General features: G+C 40.7%; 1 protein-coding gene across 1 annotated transcript in view; it reads left to right on the forward strand.

Moving 5' to 3' along the window:
* Positions 1 to 18,847, forward strand: part of SLC9A9 (solute carrier family 9 member A9) — a gene marked incomplete at its 5' end in the record, with an annotated part of 529,192 nt that overhangs the window by 252,094 nt on the left and 258,251 nt on the right. The window contains one exon of the mRNA XM_080934770.1: positions 17,849 to 17,937. Coding sequence (XP_080790896.1) covers positions 17,849 to 17,937 — 89 coding nt within the window. The remainder of the gene's footprint in view (positions 1 to 17,848; positions 17,938 to 18,847) is intronic.

Consider the following 18,847-nt stretch of genomic DNA (forward strand, 5'->3'; position numbering starts at 1 on the left):
CTAAGGAGTTTGCTGAAGAGCTGTGCATTTGGGGGACTGTGATAGATAATGTCATTTAAATGAAACAATCCCTTAGATCACAGTTTCTCAAAAACATTGTCTCTTCTGTGCACTCTTCTATAGTTAACTTGTGAAATTATCTACAACATGCTAACTGTAAGAATAAAACTGGCCTCCTAGGAAGCTTAGGGAGTATATTCTAATACTGACATGCATGTATACACACACACACACACACACACACACATACACACACAAACACACACACACACATACACACACACACACACACACACACACGCAAACACACACATGCCTAAAACTTGTACATTTCTATGAATGAAGATTTTCTATTCTAAGGTCCATTTCAACTACATCTTGCTCTAGAAAGTACTTCTAAGGTCAGAGGCCACAGGAAACTCTGTATGATGGTTCTTCTTACCTTGTTCTTTTGCTAGTCTGCTCAACCTTCTCTCATGGGCCCTCTGAGTTAAGGATAAGTATTCACGTTTTGGGGAAGGGTTTTTCTGAAAAAGTTAGGTGGCTGTGTGTTCCTATAGTTTGGCAACAAGCATGTCTCTGAGCTCTCTGGAACCCTTACTGGCCTGAGGACCTCACGGGTGGACAGTAGCAGGTACAGGCTTTGGTTGTGAGAAGACCCCAGTGTCTATGACTGCAGCCAGCAGCAGGTTTTTCCGAGCAGTACTCCAGATTTAGACAATTCTGCCTGAGAGTCATTTGATTCAAACCAAGCTAGGTATGAGAATTTCCTACTGCCAAAGACCAAGGCTGGTCAGTCCAGATCACTTATGTGTTTATTTGTTATTTAATCCTTGCTGATTTCCAAACTGGATTTGTAACAGCTCATAATGCCAGCCATGCATATCATGGGGCCTCTTAGTCGAGGATAAATGTTCGTGTTCTGGGATAGAGTTTTTCCTGCAAAATCAGGCAGCTGTGTGTTGCTGTACTTTGGCAATAGGCATGGCTCTGAGCTCTCTGCTAGCCAAAGTCAAAAGAGGACATGTTAACTAACTCAGGACTAAAACAGCCGTGTCAAAGGAAGTCACATTTATTTATGAAAATGGACAAAAAAAATTATGTAGGAGTTAGTTACTAGAGTTTTAGGGGTTTTTATCAGTTGGATCATCGTATGCAGAGTTTAAACAGCAGAATGGAAATGTCTTTAATGCTCATTTTGAAAGACTTGGAGACTTGTTCTTCATATGGTCACTTCCCATATTCACCTTCAATGAAATCTGAGGGCCTGATATCCAATGCAATCTAATCTCATCTCATGGTAATGGGGCCATCCTGGACTAGAAATAAATTAGTATGGCTCAAAGATAGAACCTAGAGACCTTTTAAAAAGCATTTATCAAATGAATATGCAGCAATAACCCAGAGGAGTATAACATGGAATGGGCTTGGGAACAATGGGGACAGCAGTCATGGTGGCTTGCTTGTCTGGCACACTAAGAGCACAGCACACAGGATCTAGACAGGGTACCCATGTGCCACCTTTTCCTAGAAAGACTCTCTAAGCCTGAGCATCACCAAGTGTGTCCTTCTGGAAGCTGGCCTGTGAGCCTCCCATGTCCATTTCACTTCTCTTGTAGGTTCTATGACTTGGTTTTCAAATGAGACTTGGCTGAGAAAACAGGATTCTGTCATTTTGACTATAGCACATTTGCTTTTACATATATGTCATCATTTTTAGCTTACTAATATGGAAAGATATTTACTGAAGAAAGTTTTAAAAGTATATATTCACAGAAGGAAACAAAATTAGAAACAGCTTGTATCATTACTTCCTGTTTATAACTATTATTAATGTTTACTATGTCCACCTAAGAAAATATATGCATATATATTTACATTCACACACAACCAATTGAATATGCACTTAAATATATACAGTCATACATTTAAGTAGTTAATTAGGAAAGTAATAAACAACTCAACAGTTTATAACAATTGCTTTTTATGACTTTCAGTTCTATGGCACATAAACTTACCTTAACTTATTCTACCAAGCTCTTTGATTATTTACAGTTTCTAATACTAATATTTTTGAAGTAGTATTCCTTATAGCTAGCTATGCAGATTTTTATTTATATAACTGCCAAAAACGAAACTTCTGGGCTAATATTTCAACCTAACTGTCTTCTGTACTAGTCAGCCAACATGGGTATCATCACAGCATCAACCTATTAACACACAACTATCATCGAGTTCCATTTCCCTCTGTACTCCCCTCTTACTGAATAAAAGCATCCTAAGGGTGTGCTGCTGTTTATCAGCATCTTGCCTTTGCCAAAGCACCAGGTAAGCTCTTCCTCCTTTCTTCTCAGTCAACTCCTCATCTTGCCACCTTCTGTTCTCATTGTCCTTTATCAAGAAAATTCAGCTGTCATTTGTCATATATTCTATAAATTCTCTTAAAGTTGTACCTGCCTTTTTATTTTATTAAGTGTGTGTGTGTGTGTGTGTGTGTGTGTGTAGGTGATGTTCATGAATGTAAAGGCCAGAGGTTGAATATGTACCTTCTTTGTTTGCTCTCCACCCTATATATTGAGGTAGGGCTCCCTCATCACCCACTGACTTAGCTTATTTAGCTAGCCAGTGCCTTCAGGGATCCCATTCTCTACCTCCCAAATAATGGGATTACAGGTGTGTCAGCACATCACCCAGTGTCATTTACATGAGTACTGGGGAGGGATCTGAACTTTGGTCCTCATGCTTGTTCAGAAGGCCCTTTAGTCATGGAATCAGTTCTCCAGTCCCCCTTTCCCTTTAAAATATGTTACATTTTGTTTGCTTATTTCATGTAATATGGTCAGTGTAGACCTTTTCAAGTTTTGAATAAGTTTATCCCCTTTCTAGAAGACCCACATATTTCTTTAGTGATAATATATCCTTTATTGTGGTAGTAGTTGTTCGGTATTATTTGTGGGGTAGACCCATGGACTTAATCCCTCTGTGAACCCATGTATTATGTATATGTTCTGGGATTCACGTTGTTCACTCAGCTTTTGATTTCCACTCATTAAATTATTCCAGCTTTGTGTTTTATCTTAATATCCAATGGCTAAGAACTGGAGAGATGGCTCAGAGGTTAAGAGCAGTGACTACTCTTCTAGAGGACCTAGCATGCACATGGTGACTAACAATCATCTGTAACTCCAACTCTAGAGGATCCAGTGTCCTCTTCTAGCTTTCATAGATGCTGCAAGCATGTGGTACACAGAAAAACATGCCTTCATAGGAAAAAAAACCCCATACACATAAAATAGAAATAAATCTCAAAGAATTAATTATAGATATATAGACATATATCTCCAATAGATCAATCTCCTACATTTTCTCCTTATTTTAAAAGGCCAATCTGCTATCTTTAGTATTCATACTTTTATAATTCTAAATGAATCGAAAATGATGTTATGTTTCAAGCAAAAAATAGTTTGAGAATTATATGTATTTATTTAAGTCGTTTTTATGGTCCTCAGTAAATTTTTGTGGTTATATTTATATTAGACTTACAAATTACTTTTTAAGTATCTCTTTATCTATTTTATAATGTGGGGTTTTACAACGCATGGGGACTGACTGTCCACACACATCTATATCTCACTACCTTACTTCATTTACTCTTTGTGGTTCTGAAATTTAGTACTGACCTGATATGTAGGCTTAAAAGGCAGACGTTAGAATAGGCTACCAGGTCCACAAATTCAAGATCGAAGTATCAAAGGTGCTCAGTGTTTGTGTATGTGTGTGTATGTGTGTGTGTGTGTGTGTGTGTGTGTGTGTGTGTGTGTGTGTATGCATGCATGTATACACATGTGTTTGGGGCAGAGATCTATTTCAATGTCTTCTTCAGTCTCTAGTGTTTATGACAGGGTCTCTCACTGAACCTAGAACTTACTTATTTGATTAGACTGGCTGACCACCAAGTCCTATGAATCCTCTTGTCTCTACCTCTATGAAACTAGGATTCCAGGCTGCTGCAGTCCCCAGTCTTTTAAATACTGGATTCTGAGCCACTGAAATCAGGTCTTCAGTCTACATACTGAGTCTCCTAAGCCTTGATGCTTGTCTTTTGAATCTTTGAATAAGTCAGAACAGCTCAAAGGAGAATCAAATTTCTCAATTATGCATCCCAGACTCCATGATACTAAGTGACCCTTCTTTCTGGCCAGGGTCAGGCTATCACAGAACAGATCCATAGACCAAGTTAATGATCACCATGAACTTGATTTCCATATGTGCTAAGCCAAAAATTAAAACATGTGGACAGGAGAATAGCCTAGTCTGGAGGAATGTGTCTGTGCTTCTCTTTGCCACCCATTCCCACTTTTACTGATAGTAATTTGTCAGAGATAGAGATAGATAGAGAGAGGGGGGAGGGAGAGGGAGAGGGAGAGGGAGAGACAGACAGACAGACAAAGAGAGACAGAAAGTGTCAGTCCATTGGATAATAGTATCTTTTGTTCTTACAACTTTATTTAAATAAAAAGAGAGATACATGTACAGATTTTTAAAAGCATTTTGGCATAAAACTATATGAGTATATTTTTGTCAGTACTTGATTTTTTTTTAAAGGTTTAATAGTATGCATTGAAATCTTACTGGTTACCATAAGCATAAAGTACATGTAAAACAAAATGTAACATGGAAATAGTCAAAGTTCTCTTGGTGTGTATAGATTAAACATAATAATTTTTGAATACCAAAACTTGCCACAAGGCTATCTTCTTAGCTCTTGAGTTATTAATGATTTAACGTCTAGGTGTACCCCACTCTGAGAGGGTGCTATATACTTGTTGCTGTTTTTTGTTTGTTGTTGTTGTTTGTTTGTTTTGTTTTGTTTTCTAAGAAGGACTGAGGCTTCTACGTTTTGGCCCTTTTTTGTGAGCTTCATATGGTCTGTGAGTTGTTTCTGGGGTATTCAGAGCTTTCTGGGGCTAGTATACAATTATCAGTGACTGCATATTATGTCTGTTCTTTTGTGGCTGGGTAACCTTGCTCAGGATGATATTCTCTAGATACATCCATTTTCCTAGGAATTTCATAAATTCATTGTTTCTAGTAGCCGAGTAGTACTTCATTGTGTAAATATACCACGATTTTTGTATCCATTCGTCTACTGAAGGACAAGCAAGGTATTTCACCCTCCCTCAGTAAAATGATTGACAGCTTCTGTAGCCAAGTCTACCAGACACTTTCCCTGGGATATGATAGGAGAGAGATAGGAAGGTGTATAAGTGCTGGTACTCGTCCTTTGCAATAGCAGAACTGTGTTGAGGCCATCTATTCCTTCCAGCCAGTGAAGCCCTGGCACTGTCATGGTGCGCCCCCCCCCCCACCAATCCCCTATACTTACCAAGCATCCTTCCAATAAATCCCCTCTGGTGGCAGTAGCCAGAATTTGTTTTGATTGCTCACACAGAAACCGGAACAGGATCAAGAAAATAATAATCTACAAGCCATGTCACAAAGGCACCCACAAGTTGATGATAGACCAGGAAGGAAATGAGGTTCAAAGGAAGCACAGCCTTGAGGCAAGAGTACTTGGGCCAGGTGCGTACTTAGAGACGAACCAACAAGCAAAAATCAAGCTTTTTGAAGATAGCTTGCATTGAGATCATTACCCTCGTCCTTTCAGCTTTGTATTAGAATCAGCAGCAGCAGCACTCCTGTGGGAAGGGGCTTTCTCTCTTCCACATCTCCAGTGTTTGCTTCAGTTGTTACTAATTTGATGATGATCATTTGATTTAGTTCCATCATCTTTCCCGTAGCCACTTCAATGTCTGCCACCACCGCCCCATCCTTGTCTCTTGGAGACCACCTGGGAGCACTCAACAGTCCAGAGAAAGAACTTGGTTCTATAGGAAACAAGTGGCTTTTAGACATGCAAATGAAGGCTGGCATTTCTGCTCCTCAGGAATTTGCTGCTACTGGAAACAGGACAAGTGCAGTTGAGGAAGCTCCTTTAGGAAGATTGGACAGGTATTAAGTGTAAATAAAAAGCCTTCCTCAGGGAGGAGAGTGCACACATTGAAATGGACATCTGGGATTCTTCACAGCAAGGAGAGCCCCGGAAGAAAGAATCTGTGAAGCTGTGTGTGCCTGGCTTTCATAGCTAGCCACTTTCATAGTGGAAGGAGAAGCCACTGGCTTCTGGCTCTTTGGTTGACTCACAGGAGCTGGGACAAGCCATTCTTTTAATTGGCTCTTATCTCTTCACTTCTATAGCAAAGGGATTTCATTAGTTTCCAGGGAGGGACACTGTCCACATAGTGAATGTGACTTCTGAAGAAATGGCAGACCTTGACGTGCTCTCTCCAAGAGATTACTTATACCTGTGTCCCGGACTTTTGATCAGTAGAGGTTTTCCTCATGCTGAGACCTACTTTCTAAAAGTCGTTAGGTTACTAAGCCATTATTTTAAATTGAATATTGAAAATAATTCGGCAGCATTATGTATAGCATAATCCCTAATGAAACTGAATCCTGTCATAGGAGCTGATGTTCAATTTATGAAGATAACCAACAAGCCCAGCTGGAAAGGTGATTTGAAAATTCATTTTTATAATCTCTTTCCCAGCTGAGACTTTGGGGGTCCAGTTTTTGCCAGAAGCAAACTTTCAGGACTGTCATTAAATACCAATGTGGGTGATTTCTAACAACCACACTGACACGGTATCTAATGATTCCCTGTTCCCAGGCACTGCTACAAGAAATTCATCTTCCATTTTTAGATTCCTGGGGCCTATTTTATAGCCACAGAGGAAGGAGGGAGGGTATGGGCATACTTCACTCTTTCACACAAAATTTAAACAATATAGTGCACTATTTATTCAGCTTAGAATGGTTTCTGTCCGAGAAAATAAACTTGGAAAGTATGAAGGAAACCAGCTTTGATTGCTAAGCTTTGAAGTCTGAGCCTAAAGGTTCCGCAACAGATAAATAAGTAAACAACCATACAAAGGTTATTGCCAGTCCTGATCTGGTCCATTCACTGACCATGAGCTGCAAGGAAGATGCTCTTGGCACATCCAGGGAACTCGATAGTGAAACCATGTCTGACCTGTCACCGCATGTTCCTGTTGGTCGGCAGTCTCGACTCTAATTATGCTGCCTGGTGAGGAAGAGGTGACATGTGTCAGGTCAGTTCCTGAAAGGCTTTTGTGGAACTGGGGAAGTCTCTTCTCTTTCACAACAGCTGAAGAAAACAGGTCTCCTGCCGCAGGAACTTCTCCCTGACATGTTAAGACTTTGTTCGATCTCTGTGACTGGGCTCGTTGCTTCTCATCTTCATCACCTCACAGACTGGCAAAAAAAACAAAAAACAAAAAACAAAAAAAAAAACAAAAAAACAAAAAACAAAAAACCAAAACGGGCTGAAAGATTCTATAGAAAGCTCTCGGCTTATAATCGAATGTGTTTTGTTTGGCTTGCATCTGACATGCTGTATGACTGGGCTGGGATATCATATTTATGGTGCTCTGTAACTGAAGCAAATTGTCCTGAGGGTCTTAATTTGAACTTTTTTTTTTCTTAACAAATCTGCCTAGCACACTGCTCTTGGTTTCGCATTAACAGGGCCATCTGAGCAGCGTGTAGACAAGACTCCTGACAGATAAGGAACATTTGAGCCAAGAGGTTAGGCCTCCAGGCTGCAGAAACAAGTACCCATGGCTTCCAAGGGGAGTGGTTGTCTATACACTGAACCATGGGCAAGCACACCGAAGTGCACAGGCAGAGCACTCCTCTTCTCCAGATGTAGCTCCTCGGCTCACGCCTGCACTTTCCAAAGAAAATTGCCTTTCATATCAATATCCAAACCACCTGTACAAGCAATAGAAGCAGTGAACAACCTTACCCTGACTCCTCCGCTGTGAGTGCTCTCAGCCAGTACCTCAGAGTGTCAGGAGGCAGAATGAAAAAAAAAAAGAAAAAGATAAAATGAGTTCCCAACAACTACGTTCTGCACAGAAGTATAAAAATTGTCAGGCTGTGACATAAATAACCAATATACGGGTGGCGGAAGGAAAGGTAGTCAAAGATATTTCCGGAAGCGTACTTCAATGGCCTCGTTCACTAAAACAGGATGGGGAAGGACTCTCTCAATTTCTTTTCCTGGCACTATGATTAAATACTCTGACAGAAGCAATTTAAGGAAGGAAGGGGTTAGTTTAGTGCCCAGTTCAGGGTACGGTCCTCCACAGTGGGGAAGTTAAGGCAGCAGGAGCTTGAAACAGCTGGTCACATGACACCTACGGGCAGATAAAATAAGGAATGCTCAGGAGTACTCAGCTCTCTCCATCCTCTGCAACCCAGGACCTCCGGCCAGCCAGTGAGCGTGCCCAGTCAAACAGACATCAATTAATGTAACCAAGAACCTCCTAGAGGCATTCCAGCTGCCCTTCTTCCCGCTGATTCTAGATTCTGAAGATTGGCAATTGTTACTCTCACAGACAACAATTAAGTCACTTAAAGAGCTTCAGGATCCCACCCATGTGGAACAGCCACCTGGGATGTTGTATCTCCAGCTAACGTGCAATCACTGATTAGGAAGTCCAGCTATCCTGCTATAACTGTGTTTGCTGAATCTAAGGAAACGGACAGGCAGGTTGGCTGATGAATTACCAAAACCATAAGCAAAATATCAGGAGTCTAAGCAAAAAAAAAAAAAAAGTTCTCTTCTCTCTTCTCCTCCCTTAACCTTTACATTAAACTGTAGTCTTGTAAGTAAAGATTTTCTTACATTGATAGTCAGGGGTCTGGAGAGCCTGGGGGTTGCTTGGTGGAAGTTTGAAAACTTTGCAATATGGAATAATTCTGAAATGCATATTCTGTCTGCACCAGAGAAGTCAGGAATGAGAACGTAGGTTCATGCTCTTCTCCCTCTTAAGTTCCACAGACTCCCAACCAATCCGCCAGCTACTCAGCTGCCAAGCAGGGGAAGGAGACAGTAGCATGGGGAAGAAGACAGGAAACGTACACTTTGGAAACTTAGATTCCTTCATATTTCCTGGAGGAGTTCTCCACTCTGTTAAATCTTGGACTTCCAATTCCAAGTTCCCTCTCAGCAGTGGTAGCAAGCCTGTCAGAATGGCTTCTTGTACTGCATCAGGGATGAAGGAAAGCACAGCAGGAAAACTAGCACATCGACCCTGAGACCCTCAAAGTACTCTGGAAGAACAAGAAACATTGTTTCATTTTATTTTATTTTTTTACGCTCTTTCTGTGTTCTGGTAATATAATCAATATTTCCTGTCTCAAAATGCAGTAATCTCTAACTTCATAAACACCTCAAGTCTGCATTTAATGTCAAAGAAAATCATGCTCCGTGTGACAGACATTCATTTCTACGCTTCCCTACCTGAAGCCTTTATCGACTTCTAATGAGGAAAGGATGGGGAATAACGCTATCAGCGGCTGAGAGTGTAGGTGATCATGGAGTTGAATAAAACAGTTGAAGAGAAGGAAGAAATGGACCCTACTGCTAATCAATCCCCATGAAACATTTATTTGTGTGCAAGGGCATAAACCATGGCCTCGGGTTCTCTTTTCAGTGTAAATAAGCATTTCCTGAAATAGAGAAGACTTAGTTTGAGAAACAAGCATGTGAGTGCTTGGCATATTCCAGAAACTATTGTGGGTTGGAGACAATGCAGAAAAGCAGTGGACAGATCTGAGGACAAGGAGGTGGACAGGAGGTTCGTTTGCATCTGTAGTGCCCCATGCAGTCCTTCCTTTCCATCTTACACAGACCTCAACGCAACGTAAAAACCTTGGCATTCTTAACACAGACACTTTAGGGTAAAGATGCTTAGATGTTACTACTTACAGCAGTGTTTGCTAAAATGTCTGACTCTTTAAAGCTAAAATACAAATATGTCTGTCACATGCCACATGCTTTTGTTTCCTGTCCATAATTGTTCTTCTATTACTTAACAGTGCACAAAAGTACTTGTTAAATCATGGACTCCTCATATTTTCTTCCAACTTTTAGTTGTTTTATCCCAGGTCAAAACCACTACGGCAGACTACCCTTCTTCACTTACAGAGAAGACAATGGGATTTAGTGGAGTGCAATTAATTTAAATTGAACCCATCATCCAATTTGTTCAGTGTCTGAAAAATCACCTAAGGGTCCCAGGACTCTTCATTCCCAGTGTAGTCTTACTTGTTTTACATAATTTACAGTCACGGGATCATGAACCTTGAACATGTAAGCTAGTGAATTGATACAGAGGTCTCTGAGGGGGTCCAGAGTATAAATAACAGGGGGTGGTGTAAACAGTGTTTGGTTATTCAAAAGGCAGCAATTGTTGCATGAAAACTGTCCTCTCTGGAAATAATTTACATACCAACAGTATCATTATTTTTACCAAATAGCTGTTTCCTGAATTTCCTTGCCAGTGAATTTGAACTGAACTGTGTGCTTTGTGGTTTCTCAAAACAGTTCTTTTAACTAGTGTCTGAAAGTGTTGGTTCTAATTTTTGTTCAGAATTGCATAAATGAGTCCCTGTGGCCAAGCCTTTTATGACCTTGCCCACCACTGAAACCTCAGTGGGCAGATGCTGAAAGGCGATTTTGTGCACAAACATGAGTCAGACATTCTTACTTTCTCTAAACCGCTTCCTGATTTCTTCCAGAGTTGCATTTAATGGCTGCTTGTTTTTCCAGGGGTGATAGAAATAGAATCAACATATTTTATAGATGTAAAATGAAGAGCATTTCCCCTTTTTATTACTTATTTGAGAATTCCATTCAATGTGGTTTTTTAATAATATATTTTATTGGATTTCAAATGTTATCCCCTCTCCCCCGACTCCCATCCCTCCTCCCCTTGTTTCCATGAAGATGCTCCCACTCCCAACCACCTACTCCTACCTCAGCACCTTGGCATTCCCCTACACTGGGAAAATGAGCCTTTGCTGGAACAAATGCATCTCCTCCCATTGATGCCAGACAATGCTATTCTCTGCTACATATGCACCTAGAGCCATGGGTCTCTTCATGTGTACAAATTGGTTGGTGTGTTAGTTCCTGGGAACTCTGGAGGGTTTGTTTGGTTGATATTGTTCTTCTTCCCATGGGGTTGCAAACCCTTTCAGCTCCTTCAGTCTGAAGTCTAGCTCCTTCACTGGGTTCCCTGTGTTCAGTCCAATGGTTAGCTACAATTATCCTGAGCCGTATTTTTATGACTCTGGCAGAGCCTCTGAGGAGACATCCATATCTGGTTCTTACCAGTAAGCACTTCTTGGCATCAGCAACAGTGTTTGGGTTTGGTGGGTGCAGATGGGATGGAACCCCAGGTGAGGCAATCTCTTCAATTTCTACTCCTCTATTTGACCTTGTATTTCCTCTCATAAGTGTTTTGTTCTCCTTTCTAGGAAGGACCAAGGCATTCACATTCTGGCATTCCTTCTTTTTGAGCTTCATAAGGTTTTGGTTATTCAGAGCTTATAAAACACCCCAGCTGAGACTAGTTAACCCTCCCTCCATGTGCTGTGCATTCATTATTAGGGAGAGGACAGTCTACCAAACCACAGCTTTTCAGCATGTGTACTTGTCATTCCTTTATTCCCACCCTGTCATCACTGTTTTCCAATCCCAGCCGTGCTGGACCTGGTAAACATTCATTTTCTAACCCCGTTCAGAAACAGATAATGGAAACGTGGGTGAGGCAGAGACTGGAGATGCTCTGGGCTCCTGACAGAGCAGGTGTTCCTTTACCTCTCTACATTTTACTCAGCATTGGCATCACTAGATGCTAGCTGATTTTTATTACACTTATTTTGAATCTATTTTATGCCACATGCCTAACTTCTTGAAGGTAACAGTCCACTTACTGTCAATCTTTCTTGTACTAACAAGTTCTATATAAAGCTAGAAATTTTCCTCCAAATAATTTTTATTTTCTCCCTTTGGTTTTGACATAGAGTATACACTTAGTAATATTTATTTCTAAGAAAGTTATAATTTCTAATTTTATTTTATCTTCAACCTCAGCCTCATTAAGAAAAGTCTACTTCTAAATATCTAATGGGTACATTTAGTTGCCTATATGTGATTTGTTAATTTCTGAGCCTACAACACTTTGATAAAAATGACATGATAATTTTATAGCAATTAAATGATAGGCATTGTTTCCTTTCTTTGAAAGAGAAATTTTACTGAACTATTTGGTGATAAAATATGCTGTTAACTTACTCTGTGTAAGTAATTTTTACCTCATCAGTATTGCTTTCAAAAAAAGAAAAGAAAAAAAAATAACTAAAGGCTTCAAAAGTCCTACATGATAATTTTATTTTTCTGAAACAAAAATTTATTTCATAGAACCATGTCAATTCAGAAAAGCCAGAGAAGGAGAAACAGAAATACGATTTTAAATTTTCCTTAACATTAACAAGAGACATTGATAAAATAAGAAATAAAGGAGGGCAACAAAAAAAAATCTGTTGTCCTCAAAGAATCAAGAACAAGGCACGGGTCTCATCTGAGGGCTATCCAAGGTTGAGACCAAGCTGTAGCATGAATTGACATTGGTCAAAGCTTGCTTCTCGAAGTTCAGTGTGGGGACCAGAATATCTCCTGACATTATAAAAATGTAGATTTGGGGGCTTTATGCCCAAATAACTGTATTTTAATAAGATCCCTGTATTTGCTGATCTAGATACCCATGGACTGCATTAGGTTCAATTCTTCTTTCGATGCAGAGCTGCAATAGAACTTCCAGAAGGGGTTCGTCGAGTGTCTAAAGAGGACAGTGGCAGGTGTAGCTGAGCACATTCCAGGAGTGCAGAGGACGGGCAGCGGGAGGGGTGAGAAACAGTAGTGCTTACACTCAGAAGACAGGGTGTGGGTTCCCCCTGCTGAGCTGCCTCTGCCCTTGGCATAGACACAGCGAAGTCCCCGTTGTCCTTGTCTATTTTTTTTTTCATAAAGCAGTTTTTTTTACAGCTCTAATCCACAAGAAATCAGCTTCTTTAAACAAGATTATTCAATTTCATTTTTGATTAAAATACAGTTATAACCTCATCCACAGTCTTTCTCTATCCAATCCCTCTCACACCCCCTTCCGACTCAAACAGAGCTCTTTTTCTTTAACTATTATATGCATACACACACACACACTACATATATATATATATATACACACACACACACATATATATATACACATAACATGGTGAGATATATAATATATACATATAGTGATATTATATAATAATGTAATTTAAATAAATATAATAAATATATTTGTATATAATGAAAACTGATATATTAATTCTGAAGGGTTGATGAAGTATGTTTAGGAATGAGTAAAGCATAGAACTTAAGTTATCTACCTTACACTTGAAGAAAAGGAGCCCTTTCTACAGTGGAAGATGATCTTTAGCCTGTACCTATCCAAGAATGAGAATGCTCATAGTCCATTGTGGAGTAACACATATGTTCGGCAAGGCCCATGGGACTGGAAATAAAAAACAGTCCCATTTCTTCTGTGGTCTTTGTTCTGACCTCTATTTAGTCCTAAGTGACTTCTTCCTGCACCAATCCCCTGATGCTTTTTATAAATACCTATTCCAATTGTATGGAGAATTGAAAAAGAGACTGAGTTGAGGCCTCTAGGATATAATGTCTCCTCTACCTTGATGTCTTCACAGTCCCAGTTCTAAAGAGGAAGATATAGGCTGAGAGTATTTCTAAATGGCAAGCGTGTTGTTGCAGATAGCAAATGTGGACCCAAAACATGGACTAGGCAGAGCTATGGGAAACACATACACACATACAGAAAGTCGGAGCTCTTAGGCCCCTGGTCCTAACTGACGTCACTTCCTGCCTTCTCTTTCTTTCTACACACAGAGAAGAGTAGAGCTGCCCTGGAGATGCAATAAAACAGTGAAGCATAAAGGGAGGCGGGACATGCCTGCAGAAGTAGGATGAAGAACCACGGGTGAGGTGCAGCCAAGCAGAGCAGTGAACAGGAGGGGGTCCTCTGGGCAGTTTGCTTGTCCCCCACTCTGGGGCTGCACCCTGGCAAAAGCAGCCAGCACCCCCAGGAGACTGCCGTGTGTGCTCTCTGGAGTCAGGATCATTGTTGAGAAGGAAGGTGGATTTAGAGCTATGTCATGATTGGTGGATAGCACAAAGAGCCCTTGGCCTCTTGCCTGTTACATGTGGCTGTCTGAAACAGAGCTAAATTTAAGGCTCCTGTGCAGAGCCCTACATGACAGTAACACAAGAACTACCTAGGTTGCAAATAAAATATGCATTAGAAGACAGAAAATTGTCCACTCTGAGGTTGTTCTACAGTAGAAATTTTATGGATACTACAGTTCCCCCTTGCTCTTGTTCTACAGTAGAAATTTTATGGATACTACAGTTCCCCCTTGCTCATGGAGGGCATGTTCGAAGAAGACCCCACCTGTTCCCTAGTCCTGGACACTGTCTAATCTGCTAGGCATAGTAAGAGATCAGTAACAACAAATGCAAAATAAATGGGCAGTTAAAACAACAAGTTAAAATAAAAGCTATTTTAAACGGAAGCATTTCTGGAATTTTCCACCAAATATTTTCAGATCAGAATTGATTGCAGGTAATGGAAATCATAATGTGAAACTTCCAATAAGAAGGGGTAGCTTAGGTTTTAGTTAGATAAGACAGTTTCAGAATGTGTTTGGCTTATAAAAGTCATTCTAATCATAGTAATTTATATGATCTAATTAATTACCAGGCTGTAGAATTATGATCATGTATGCTAATAGTAAAGGCCAGATCAATCTCGTTGCTTTACTTTAATTACAATTTACTTCTGATCACATGATCTTCATGGTTTATCATGCATCTCATGTCGCCAGACACAGGATTCTGAACATATTTAGTAGGGACATTGTGTGTTACTGTTCCACAGGAGGTAAGGAAATGAGACAACAGAGATAGAAAACCCTGCTCAGAGTCGTCCTCTCTGGGGAGCCATCTTGGATGTATAATCACCACATGACATATCTCCTTCCCTGGAATATCAGAAATGACAGCTTTCAGGTAGATAGGGATCACTTCAAAACATGCGTAAGTGGCCTAATATAGGCAGGAAACCAAAGAAAGTTGGGGGAACATTGCGTCTTAGCTGTCACTTCCAAGGTGACCAAAGTGATTTTAGTCTCTCATCCATTCGTTCTACAGAGAAAAATATTCCGTTATTTACCAACAACACTCTCAAGTTCCTGGATTAGTGGCCCAAGATGCTCTTAAGCTCTTTTTCTGTGAGGAAGGCAGAAAAACCAGACAAATGTGTAAACCATTAAATGACAGTAGGAAACATGGAATGGGGGAGCCAAAGAGGAAGGTAGAGAATGATGAGAGGGTCAATTCTACCAAGTGGTTAGGGGCAGTCTGTCTGTTTATGTGACATCTGAAGAGATGCCCTGTCATATCGCATCCCGCTTCTCCGTTGGGATGCCCAAGCACCGCTGGCACCAAGTAGCAGGACCAAGTTGGAAATGGGGAGTCCACAGGGGTTCCTGATCTCTTCTCTAGGTACCTGGAAGAGGAAGTCAGGAACAGGTCTGAGGTCTACCTTTCTCCTTGGGACATCTGTGCCAGGAGAAGAGAAGGCTGACACCAGGAAATGGAATCTGGGGCAAGTAGAATCTGATTAGGTGTAAGTGCTGCAGGGAGAGCATTACAGAGCTCTTGGCAGAAGACTCACATGACCCAAATTGTTTTCGAAGGATCACTGTGCTCTATGAATAGATCATGAGGGACCAACTGGGAAGGTAAGGACTTCACCTAGAAAAACATTGCTGCCATCCAAACTAAAAATGATGATTGCTTAGAAGAAGACATTAGGACTAGAGGGGTTGAAAAGTGGTTGGGCTTGGCTAATAAATGCACTTGATGCTGAGCAGTGGGAGAAGGAAAGAGTGAGCCCAAAGACAGGACCATGGGGGAAAATAAAGATGCTATGCTGAACGGAGGGAGACAGCAAACTGGGATGCTGAGTCACCAGGAGCCTGAGCCTGTGTGTGAGGATACAGCAATTCAGTAACCAGGAAGAGGGAGAGGAAACCAGCTCACCATCAGTGTCCACCACGCTGAGCCTCTCCCAACCCTGCAAAGGATCTTATTCATTCTTACTCTCAGAATAATTCACTACCCACCACAGTTTTGCATTTATCCCCATCCCCTCCAGATTGGTTTCCCAGTTCAGTGAGCTCTCAATCAGAGGACTCCCCTGTGGACTTGAGATAGATGCACCATGATATTTTTTAACAAATACCGAGAAACATCTCATATCCAAACAATATGTGTGGTGATCCTACTATTCAACCTCTTACCACCTTTAAGCATTCCTGGTCCTGGTTGATTTTTGATAGAAATTCTGTATAGAGTAATGTTAGATTTCTTTCTCTTTTTTTTCTTTCTTTCTTCCTTTCTTTCTTCCTTCCTTCCTTCCTTTCTTTCTTTCCTTTCCTTGGAATTTCCCAAGACATACTAAGAAACTAAAAACTTACCAAAAATCTTCAGAAACACTTATTAGATATATGTTTCTTAGCAAATTTTCCTGCTTGTTTTTTTATCTTTATCTAAAAATTTAAAACATAATGTTGAAAGGAATACACCAGGGAAATAAATGGCTATGTACTAGTAGTATATAAACATGTTTTAACAATATTTTATCTGATACCAACTTGAAAAATAACCACCATGTAAATAAATGCATGCAGTTTACATATGAGAAAGCTCAGCCCTTTAAAATCCTTTATTTCAAGCTCATTTGAAATGCTGGTATTCAGCTCACATAGCTCTATACTCTGATGAATCATCAGCATTTAATTTACGAGTGTTTTTAGATGGAAAAGCTCTACTGCTTAAAATTCAGTTCAATCCCCTTGTTCTGAGTCGAGGAGTACTTATCTCCTATGTGTTTCCCCAAGCCCCCCTCTATGCCCAATTTCCCATAATTAATCTAATCTTTAATCTAAAGTAGAGTGGAGCTCTTACCAAAGTCCACCCAGCCCAGGGACACTCAGAGTGGCAGAGCCAAGGAACAAATAACACATTTGCCCTGTTGTTTGAGTCTCTGTCCCCGCGTGGCATGTGGCATGTGTGATTCAAAGCTCCAAGTAATGCAGCTTTAAGAAATGCTCCCCGCTGCTGGCCAGGGATGGGCTGGTGGAAAGCACACAGAAGACACAGACCTACCACCTTCCAGGAGTAAGTGGCTTGGGCGGGAGGTGCTCCTTGGTGCTCAGCTGCAAAAAGAGTGTGCCCAGCTTTGCTAGAGATGCAAAGAAGCACATGAGGCCTCCTGTCCAATACTTGGCAACCGGCAGCATTGGAAAGAGCAACAAGAGCCTTGTCCAGGTCTTAGGTTGGTGACTCATAGACTCAGTACTAAATTACAGTACTACAGGAGCCTTTTCAGGCTCCCCCACAGTACACAGTGGAAAGCGGATGTACCAGCTACTAGAAAATGCAGCTAAGTAGTTGGACCTTGTTCTGGGAACTCCAGAGTTGACTCTCACAGTTTTTTTTTTTTCTTTACATGTTTCTAAAAGTAGCTTTTCTAACTCTTTACTACAGTGCCATTTCTCTTGAGAAAGAGACGACTTCCATTCTTAATAAGACTACAGCTGAATGCTTTTCTGTATGTTTCAATTCCAAGACCTTTCTAAAGCAAGTAGGAAGATTTACCTGGGTTTCATGACAATGGTAATTGTTGAGAGTTTTACCTCTCCTGATAGCCAAGTCTCTTTCCCAACCCTGTCCTTTGACTTGGGAAAGAACATTGGTTTTGACTGGTTTTCTTTTGGATTTCAGGCATAGTTGCTGTTCTCTTTTGTGGAGTCACACAAGCACATTACACCTACAACAACCTGTCAACGGATTCCAAACTGAGGACCAAACAGGTAAAGCTCATGACTGGCTTTGTCTCTATCCTGGTGTCATGGTTCTGTAGCCGCTCTGACAGTACACGTGAAAAGAATTTCATTAGTAAAGGAAGAACGTACACTTAAGGCTTCATTATAGGTTGGATATTTATAGATTTTTTTCCCTCCAGGATAACCATTAACAATTCTCTTGGTAAGCAAAAATGTAGTTATAATAGTCTCTCCCTCCTGAGAGATGGAGCCCATAGACTGTCAGTCCTGAAGATGAAAGACCTATAGTCTGTAATAATTCTCAGTCACGTACATCTAAAGGCATTATAAAGTGTGTGACTGTGGGGAGTTATCCAGAGAAGGAAAAGAAAAAGAATGTGGAAGCAATACCTAGTAATAAATTGAGTGTTTTTATTTCAGTTGCCCATTGCCACAGGAGCAAAATGTGTTACCCTTAGTCTGAGGATATATTGGTGTGTGCATCTGCAGAAAACCATTCATAGACTCCTTCCTTCTATGAAGACCCGCTTAGTCATTCTGTGCCAAGCACGTCCTGAATGCCAGGAATGCAGACAGAGACTGAACGTGGCCTTTACATCAAGGGGTAAACCCCTTGTGACGGCTATTGATGAGGGAAAGGCATATAATAAGCACCCAACCCGGTGTACTAGATATTAAAACAAAAAATATCTCAAAAGTGTTTGGGGAGCATCCTATATGGCCTTCTCCCATAAGTGGTGGCTGGGAAGTCAGCTTGAGGTTCCAGAGACAACAACGCCCAATCTGGAGCATGGAAAACAAAAGTAAAAAGGTACCAGGTCAGATGCAATAAAGGATGAAGAGGATTTGAAGATATTTGTGAAGCCAAGGGATAGGCACAGTGAAAGTCTCTTCGGGAATTCACTGATGCTCTGTAGATGGAGATTCAAGTGAGGAA

This window comes from Micromys minutus, assembly GCF_963924665.1.
Source record: "Micromys minutus genome assembly, chromosome: 21".
In the NCBI taxonomy this organism is placed as follows: domain Eukaryota; kingdom Metazoa; phylum Chordata; class Mammalia; order Rodentia; family Muridae; genus Micromys; species Micromys minutus.